Here is a 10,000-nt window from a genome sequence, read left to right as displayed (position 1 = left end):
TCGTAACCCGAGGTTTGCACGTAGCGCCTCAGGAATCAGAGTCTTGGTTTCGAGAAGGCAGATCTCCTTCCTTGGGTTTTGCTTTAGCATATATCTTTCGGGTGCAGATGATGCATAACGTAAATCCTTGTCGAATATTATTATTATTATTGTTGTTATTATTATTATTATTATTATTATTATTTTTTTTTTTTTTTTTTTTTTTTTTTTTTTTTTTTTTGCCAGTGAATACCTCCTACGCTAGCGGTCTGAGATAATGGCTTTTGCTGAAGCTCAAAGCTTCCTGGTTGTTGTTATGGAATGTGGTTTACCAGTACTTCTGTCTAAAGGTTTCCAAGTGTAAACTCACGGGAGGTTAGTATTACTCGTTAGAATGACTGCAAGGGTCTCCGGCAAGACCAAGAACGCAGCCCCTTTTCTCCCTGACCAATCGCAGCAAAGCAATATTTTATTGATTATACAGAGTTGTTACCCTATGTTGAGGACGGGAAGAAAGAGAAGATGAAGTGGAGGGAGGGATAGATGGGGAGGAAGGGGCTGTAAGTGGAGGAGGGTGAGAGAGAGTAGACAGAGAGAGAAAAAGAGAGGAAGGATGAAGGGAAAGAGAGTGGGAAAAAAGAGGAAGGCACTTGAGAAAGGAGAGGAAAGGAGTAGTTAAGAGTAGACAGAGAGGAAAAGAGAGAGGAAGGATGAAGGGAAAGAGAGTGGGAAAAAAGAGTAAGGCAGTTAGTTGAGAGGAGAGGAAAGGGGGTAGTTAAGAGTAGACAGAAAGAGAGGAAGGATGAAGGGAAAGAGAGTGGGAAAAAAGAGTAAGGCAGTTGAGAGGAGAGGAAAGGGGTAGTTAAGAGTAGACAGAAAGAGAGGAAAAAAGAGAGGAAGGATGAAGGGAAAGAGAGTGGGAAAAAAGAGGAAGGCAGTTGAGAAAGGAGAGGAAAGGAGTAGTTAAGAGTAGACAGAGAGGAAAAAAGAGGAAGGATGAAGGGAAAGAGAGTGTAAAAAATGAGGAAGGCAGTTTGGAAGTTGGGAAAGGAGAGGAAAGGGGTATTTAAGAGTAGACAGAAAGAGAGGAAAAGAGAGAGGAAGGATGAAGGGAAAGAGAGTGGGGAAAAAAGAGAGGCAGTTTGGAAGCTGAGAAAGGAGAGGAAAGGGATAGTTAAAAGTAGATAGAGAGGAAAAAAGAGAGGAGGGATGAAGGGAAAGAGTGGGAAAAAAGAGGGAGGCAGTTTGGAAGTTGAGAAAAGAGGTGAAAGGGGTAAGAAAAGGGAGAGAAAATCGTGAGAAGATGAAGACTAGGAAGAGAGGAAAGTTGGAATGGAAGTTGAGATAGAGAAGGGAAAGAAGAGGAGGGGAGTGAAGAAAAGGGAGGAGGAGGAGGAGGAAGAGGGCGGAAGGAGAAAGGGAGGGGGAGGAAGAGGAAGAGGGCGGAAGGAGAAAGGGAGGAGTAGAAAGAGGATGGTGAAGGAGGAATAGGGGAAGAGGGAAGATGGAGAGATGGATTGAAAGGAGGTGAATGAGGAAGAGGGAGGAAAAGGGAAAAGGAGAGGAGGATTGCTGTGAAGAGGAGGTGTAGGAGGGAGAAGAGAGAAAGAGGAGAGGGAGGAGGAGGAGGAGGAGGAGAAGGAGGGAAAGAGGAGAGTGAGGAGGATGAGGAAAGGGAAGATGAGTAGGAAGAAAAGTAGGAGGAGGAAGAAGACGAAGGAAAGAGTAAAGGGAGGAGGAGGAGGGGTAGAAGAAAGAGGAGGAGGAGAGGAAAATAAAGATGAGTGGGAAGATAAGTAGGAGGAAGGGGACGAGGGAAAGAGGAGAGGGAGGAGGAGGGGGAAGAGAGGGAGGAGGAGGAGGAGGAAGAGGAGGAGGAGGCTGAGGAGTAGAAGAAAGAGGAGGAGGAGAAAAGGAAAGTAAAGATGAGTGGGAAGAGAAATAGGAGGAAGGGGATGAGGGAATGAGGAGAGGGAGGAGGAGGGGGAAGAGGGGGAAGAGAGGGAGAAGGAGGAGGAGGAAGAGGAGGAGGAGGAAGAGAAGAAGGAGGAGGAGGAAGAGAAGGAGGAGGAGGAGGAGCACATGTGGTCGTTTGTAAACGCTCAACGGGGTCGTGTCAACCGAATGATGTGTAAGAGGGGGTACCACTCTTTCCATTTTCTATAAAGACGATTCTCGAAAATTCGAAAAACAAAATATTTCCAACATTTGGAATAAGACTCCAAAATCTAGAAAATCATAGATTCTAAAAGCCCTTTCAAAAATTCTTGTTTATTTATGAAATGCGCCCTTACTACTAATATTGGAGATTGATTAATCTAGATTCTCGATAGTAGGAAATTGATCCAATAAACAGGTAATTTCAGGAAGCTAATATGGGCGGACCCTAGTTTGAAAATGGTCGCCATCTGTCGAGGACCCCATTTTTCCTTCTAGTGCATAGAATTGTCTGTCCTTTGATAGAAAAAATCTGCAAAGAGTATCACAAAGTTGCATCAAAAAGTGCGTCACAAAGTTGCGTCACCAAGTTGAATCACAAAATTACGTCATAAAGCTACGTCACAAAGTTGAATCAAAGTTGCTTCACAAATTACGTCAAAGTTGCGTCACAAAGTGCTTCACAAAATGGTCACAAAGTTGCGTCAAAAAGTTGCATCACAGGTGCGTCACAAAGTCCACTTGGCGATGGTAAAGCGTTTTTATACTGTAATTTGTTTCCGTTCAACTATAAAAGTACCGCCACTGCTGATCCCGTGAAAGGTGTATTTGTCAATACACTGTTGCCGGACGAAAGTCCCACACTTAATTCAAACAAGAAAATGGAAAAAAGTGTTGCTAAACAACAAATGAGCAATACAGAGGGAGTAGACAAATGAATATATAAATAAGTAGAGGGAAGAAAAATTAGAAAGTGAATGAATAGAATTAATATATAAAGAAATACACGAGCAAAAATTGCATGTAAGAGTTTGATTAAATTAGATAAATGTATAGGTAAACAAGTAGATAAATAGATGATCAAGTATTACTATAATTCTTCGATGAAGGTGCAATAGCAAAACATAACAGGTGATGCTACTGTTGTGGTTCCCTGGAACCGCAGCCGTGTCCCAGGATCGAATCAGTGGCAATATAGCACACGTGGGTAATGTCCGGGCCGTAAAAGTGCCACTGACGGGACTTTGGGTAAGTTATCTTATAGTAACAGTACGACGATGACGGTCGGTGTTGGAGACGAGGCAATCAAGCACAAGCGCGCGCGTGCGCACACTCACACACACACACACACACATACATACACACACACACACACACACACAGGCACAGGCACACACGCACACACACACACACAGGCACAAGCACAGGCAGAGGCACACACGCACACACACACAGGCACAAGCACAGGCACACATGCAAACACACACAAGCACACACGCACACACACAGGCACACACGCACACACACAGGCACACAGGCACACACACACACGCACACACACACACACACACGCAGGTACACACACACAGGCACACACGCACACACAGGCACACACACACACACACACACACACACACACACACACACACACACACACACACACACACACACACACACACACACACACACACACTTTACTCACACAAAATCCTAGTAAGTAAAGTGTTAAATATAATTTTCGATTAACCGTTTGGCGCCCACGAAGAAAAACTTTAGATCTAAGAATTTTATCGTGGTTAGCGCAGGGTGATCTTATTAAGCTCGTAGTAGCGTTTTGTTATCATTCTCGACCTCTCCATCCAGGATTCAGCAGTCCATCACCTCATAAAAGTAAATACAAATGTGCATTGTATGGGTTAATTTGATTTTCCATTAACCCATAGAAATCTTATTCAGCTGAGGGAAACTTCCCAATATTTCTCAATATTTGAAAATAGTAATTAGAATTATTTTTTATTCTATTTTGTTTTATCTATTTGTTTTATTTTATTTCATCTTATTTTATTTTATTATTATTATTATTTTATTTTTTTCAAGCGTGATCACGAAAATATAGTCTGTTCACTCATTATTTGAAAATTCTTGAAAATTTACTTTGCAACGAAGTCGTGTTGCTCAATTTCTTGAATTGTAGCTCTTCCCGATGGGACCGGGTGGAGAAGACTTTTGATCAAGTCCATAGCCGATTTGCAGATGTGAATCCAAGGTTTGCTGTCGGTGAGTTTGAGGTCCTTTCGGAGCCAAATTTTGTAGTTAGGGTCGTAGGCCTTTGCTACTTCCCAGGGAGCGCTTCCGCTCATCATCTTGACGAGAGTGACGCCACACGACCATACGTCGCTGGGTTCTCCTCTGTATCTTGCCGAGAAGACTTCAGGAGCCATGTAGCCTCTTGTGCCGTTGACTTCGCTCAGGTAAGTCTTCTGGTCTTCGAGCTTGGCTGCGAGTCCGAAGTCGGCAATTTTAAGGACGTTATCGCCGTTGAGGAGTAAGTTTTGGGGTTTGAGGTCCCTGTGCACCACTCCATGTGTGTGCATATACTTGACTCCTGAAATAAGTTGATTGAAGTAAAACACGGACATTTCGTCGTCCAAGCCGGAGGGCCCGATCTTTGTTGACAGGTCACCTCCATCGGCGTATTCCAGGTAGATGTGAATGTGAGTCTCGTCCTTCTCGGAGCTCAGCACGCGAAGAATGTTGCGGTGCTCGAGACTCTCTTGGACTTCGACTTCGATTTCCTGGTTTGTATCACCTTCAAGTTCGATGGACTTTTTGGCGACGAAAACCTCCGAAGTTGCTTTCTTCAGCAAAACTACGGATCCATATGCTCCTTCGCCCAGTTCTCTGACTTCAACCCAGTCTTTGTTGGGCTCTTCGAAGGATTTGATCTTCTTGCATGCGCTTTCTTCCTCTTCTTCCGCGCTAGATGAAAGTGACCGTTTCCTGGTGTGGAAGACAGGAACGAAGGAATCCTCGGTGTAACTGTAATCCTTGACGCTGGACTCTGCAAAGGCCGAACTGCTTCTCGAACTCCCTCCTGAGGTCCACTCCTCTTCCTCCTGTTCCTTGTTCGAGCGGCTGGAGATCATGATTGCGGCGTGTGAAGTCCTCTCGTAGAACAAGAGACCAAGAGGCGGGCGAAAGCGACCTAAGCGAAGTACACACGACTGAACATCTCGGAAGCGATACAGTGGCAGTTATTCCAACGCTTTCCAAAATCACTATATACATGTACATAATTATTCTTACATTTACATCATACATACATACATATATATACATACATATATGAAAACCTTCAGTATATATTAAAAATGCATCCGTTTCTGTTGACCTCTGTTTGCATTTAAGTATATACATGTGTGTAAAGACACAGAATAAGATAAACAATACTTCAGTTGCTTTCGACTAAATAAAAAAAAACTAACTCGTCAGCAACGGAAGAATTGTTGAAATTATACTGAAGCTTTAATGGTCACTTCCATTACCTTGATGTGAAGGTCGTTGCATAGAAGTCCAAAAGACATTTGAATATACATACACGCATAATTACATATGTTCATACATGCATATATACATATAAATAAAGGATACATACATACATACGTACGTACATCCTGAAGTTCTTTCGTTTCCCAGCATTGTCTCTGACATGCCTTAACAGCTCCTAAAGCACACAGGGCAAAGGTGACGTTTTCGGCCGCAGGTACTCAGCGCCTCCAGGCGTAAGCTGTTTACCTTCTTGACTTTAGCCAAATTAAGATATCTAAAGAGGCGCACATTACGTACCAATCGCTACTTAATCTTTATCCTAGCTGCCGTCCAGCTTTATTTTTATTTGATTTATTTATTTATTACTACTTTTTATTATTAGTTTATTTACTTATTATATTATTTAATCTTTATTCTAGCTGCCGTTTAGTTTTGTTTTTTTGTTATTATTTTATTTACTTGTATATCATTTTATCATTATTTCCGTGGTTTCCCATTTTGGGAAGTATTAATCTAAAAAAAAAACGCAAAAGGGTTTTGTAAGTGTAAATAATTTGGCGTTAGCCACGATAAAAACATTACCGAGAGCGAACAAAATACGCCGGAAGAGGAGAGGAAGAGAGGGAGGAGGGGGAAGAGAGGGAGAAGGAGGAGGAGGAAGAGAAGTAGGAGGAGGAGGAGGAAGAGAAGGAGGAGGAAGAGGAGGAGGAGGAGGAAGAGGGCGGGAGGAGAAAGGGAGGAGTAGAAAGAGGATGGTGAATGAGGGATAGGGGAAGAGGGAAGATGGAGAGATGGATTGAAAGGAGGTGAATGAGGAAAAGGGAGGAAAAGGGAAAAGGAGAGGAGGATTGCTGTGAAGAGGAGGATTAGGAGGGAGAAGAGGGAAAGAGGAGAGGGAGGAAGAGGAGGAGAAGGAGGGAAAGTGGAGAGTGAAGAGGAAGAGGAGGGAGAAGAGGAAAGGGAAGATGAATAGGAAGAAATGTAGGAGGAGGAAGACGAAGGAAAGAGTAAAGGGAAGAGGAGGAGGAAGAGAAGGAGGAGGAGAGGCAAGTAAAGATGAGTGGGAAGAGAAGTAGGATTAGGGGGATGAGGGAAAGAGGGGAGGGAGGAGAAGGGGAAAGAGAGGGAGGAGGAGGAAGAGGAGGAGGAGGAGGAAGAGAACACAAAGAGGAGGAGGCTGAGGAGTAGAAGAAAGAGGAGGAGGAGAAAAGGAAAGTAAAGATGAGTGGGAAGAGAAATAGGAGGAAGGGGATGAGTGAAAGAGGAGAGGGAGGAGGAGGGGGAAGAGAGGGAGGAGGGGGAAGAGAAGGAGGAGGAGGAAGAGAAGGAGGAGGAGGAAGAGAAGGAGGAGGAGGAGGAGGAGGAGAAGGAGGAGGAGGAAGAGAAGAAGGAGGAGGAGGAAGAGATGGAATAGGAGGAGGAGCACATGTGGTCGTTTGTTAACGCTCAACGGGGTTGTGTCAACCGAATGATGTGTGAGCGGGGGTACCACTCTTTCCATTTTCTATAAAGACGATTCTCGAAAATTCGAAAAACAAAATATTTCCAACATTTGGGATAAGATTCCAAAATCTAGAAAATAATAGATTCTAAAAGCCCTTTCAGATATTCTTGATTTTTTTTTAATGCGCCCTTGCTACTAATATTGGAGATTGATTAATTTAGATTCTCGATAGTAGAAAATTGATCCAATAAACAGGTAATTTCAGGAAGCTAATAAGGGCGAACCCTAGTTTGAAAATGGTCGCCATCTGTCGAGGAAACCCATTTTTCCTTCTAGTGCATAGAATTGTCTGTCCTTTGATAGAAAAAATCTGCAAAGAGTATCACAAAGTTGCATCAAAAAGTGCGTCACAAAGTTGCATCAAAAAGTGCGTCACAAAGTTGCATAAAAAAGTGTCACAAAGTTGCATCAAAAAGTGCGTCACAAAGTTGCATCAAAAAGTGCGTCACAAAGTTGCATCAAAAAATGCGTCACAAAGTTGCATAAAAAAGTGCGTCACAAAGTTGAGTCACAAAGTACGTCATAAACTCGCGTCACAAAGTTGAATCACAAAGTTGCGTCATAAAATTGTCACAAAGTACGCCATAAAGTTGCGTCACAAACTACGTCAAAAAGTCGCGTCACAAAGTTGAATCACAAAGTTGCGTCACAAAGTTGCGTCACAAAGTTGAATCACAAAATTGCGTCACAAAGTACGTCATAAAGTTGCCTCACAAAGTACGTCACAAAGTACATTACAAAATACGTCATAAAGTTGCGTCAGAAAGAGGCGTCACAAAGATGCGTCAGAGTGCATCACAAAATTGTCACAAAGTTGCGTCAAAAAGTTGCGTCAAAAAGTTGCGTCACAAAGTTACATCACAAAGTTGCGTCGCAAAGTGCGTCATAAAATGCGTCATAAACTTGCGTCCCAAAGTTGCGTCGCAGGTGCGTCACAAAGTCCACTTGGCGATGGTAAAGCGTTTTTATGTTGTAATTTGTTTCCGTTCAACTATGAAAGTACCGCCACCGCTGATCCCGGTAAAGGTGTATTTGTCAATACACTGGTGCAGGACGAAAGTCCCACACCTAATTCAAACAAGAATATGGAAAAAAAGTGTTGCTAAACAAAAAGATAAGTTAATGAATAACAAGACAAATGAACAATACAGAAACAGAAGACAGATGTATATACAAATAAGTGGAGGGAGGAGAAATTAGTAAACGAATGAATAGAATTAATGTATAAAGGAATAGAAAAACAAAATATGAATGTGAGAGTTTGATGAAATTAGATCAATGTATAGGTAAACAAGTAAATAAATAGATGATCAAGTATTACGATAATTCTTCGATGAAGGTGCAATCGGAAAACATAACAGGTGGTGGTACTGTTGTGATTCCCTGGAGCCGCAGCCGTGTCCCAGAATCGAATCAGTGGCACTATAGCACACGTGGGTAATGTCCGGGCCGTAAAAGTGCCACTGACGGGACTTTGGGAAAGTTTTCTTATAGTAACAGTACGACGATGACGGTCGGTGCTGGAGACGAGGCAAGCAAGCACAAGCGCGCGCGTGCGCGCGCGCACACACACACACACACACACACACACACACACACACACACACACACACACACACACACACACACACACACACACACACACACACACACACACACACACACACACACACACACACACACACACACACACACACACACACACACACACACACACACACAGCTCTGAGCTCACTGCCGTAGGGTGGTGTCTGGCTGTCTCGACAGAGACTGCAGCAGATCCGAGGTGAATACACACACTCTCTCTCTCTCTCTCTCTCTCTCTCTCTCACACACACACACACACACACACACACACACACACACACACACTCTCTCTCTCTCTCTCTCTCTCTCTCTCTCTCTCTCTCTCTCTCTCTCTCTCTCTCTCTCTCTCTCTCTCTCTCTCTCTCTCTCTCTCTCTCTCTCTCTCACACACACACACACACACACACACACACACACACACACGCACAGGTACAAGCACAGGCACACACGCACACACAGGCATAAGCACAGCCAGAGGCACACACGCACACACACACAGGCACAAGCACAGGCATACAGGCACAAGCACAGGCACACAAGACACAAACACAGGCACACACGCACATACACACATAGGCACATACGCACACACAGGCACACACACACACACACACACACACACACACACACACACACACACACACATACACACACACACACACAAGGCATACACACACACACACACTTTACTCACACAAAATCCTAGTAAGTAAAGTGTTAAATGTAATTTTCGATTAACCGTTTGGCGCCCACGAAGAAAAACTTTAGATTTGTAAGAATTTTATCGTAGTTAGCGCAGGGTGATCTTATTAAGCTCGTAGTAGCGTTTCTTAACATTCTCGCCCTCTCCATCCAGGATTCAGCAGTCCATCACCTCATAAAAGTAAATACAAATGTGCATTGTATGGGTTAATTTGATTTTCCATTAACCCATAGAAATCTTATTCAGCTGAGGGAAACTTCCCAATATTTCTCAATATTTGAAAATAGTAATTAGAATTATTTTCTATTCTATTTTATTTTATCTATTTGTTTTATTTTATTTCATCTTATTTTATTCTATTATTATTATTATAGTAATTTTTTTCAAGCGCGATCACGAAAATAAAGTCTGTTTACTCATTATTTGAAAATTCTTGAAAATTTACTTTGCAACGAAATCGTGTTGCTCGATTTCTTCAATTGTAGCTCTTGCCGATGGATCCGAGTGGAGAAGACTTTGGATCAAGTCCATTGCGGATTTGCAGATTTGAGTCCAAGGTTTGCTGTCGAGGAGTTTGAGGTCCTTTTGAAGCCAAATTTGGTAGTTGGGGTCGTAGGCCTTTGCTACTTCCCAGGGAGCGCTTCCGCTCATCATCTTGACGAGAGTGACGCCACACGACCACACGTCGCTGGGTTCTCCTCTGTATCTTGCCGAGAAGACTTCAGGAGCCATGTAGCCTC

The 10,000-nt window shown here is 43.2% G+C and overlaps 3 protein-coding genes across 3 annotated transcripts in view; 1 reads left to right on the top strand and 2 right to left on the bottom strand.

The window, feature by feature from the left end:
• LOC143019961 (uncharacterized) overlaps positions 1–10,000 on the top strand; it is a 672,791-nt gene that overhangs the window by 168,694 nt on the left and 494,097 nt on the right. The gene's annotated exons all lie outside the window — the stretch shown is intronic.
• Positions 4,068–5,063, bottom strand: LOC143019790 (serine/threonine-protein kinase chk-1-like). Its single transcript, XM_076175775.1, has one exon. The coding sequence runs from the start codon at positions 5,061–5,063 to the stop codon at positions 4,068–4,070; it is 996 nt and encodes a 331-aa protein (XP_076031890.1).
• The window catches only part of LOC143019789 (serine/threonine-protein kinase chk-1-like), a 654-nt gene continuing 355 nt past the window's right edge, over positions 9,702–10,000 (bottom strand). Inside the window, exon 1 of the mRNA XM_076175774.1 lies at positions 9,702–10,000. This exon is cut by the window's right edge and continues 355 nt beyond it. Coding sequence (XP_076031889.1) covers positions 9,702–10,000 — 299 coding nt within the window.

This window comes from Oratosquilla oratoria, chromosome 38, assembly GCF_046742065.1.
Source record: "Oratosquilla oratoria isolate Oo_2021 chromosome 38, ASM4674206v1, whole genome shotgun sequence".
In the NCBI taxonomy this organism is placed as follows: Eukaryota; Metazoa; Arthropoda; class Malacostraca; order Stomatopoda; family Squillidae; genus Oratosquilla; species Oratosquilla oratoria.
Note: the sequence above shows the minus strand (reverse complement) of the source record. Positions and strands in the feature narration are given on the sequence as shown.

Coding starts and splice junctions, on each gene's coding strand:
- LOC143019790 (XM_076175775.1), bottom strand. CDS start 5,063: ATGATCTCCAGCCGCTCGAACAAGGAACAGGAGGAAGAGGAGTGGACC.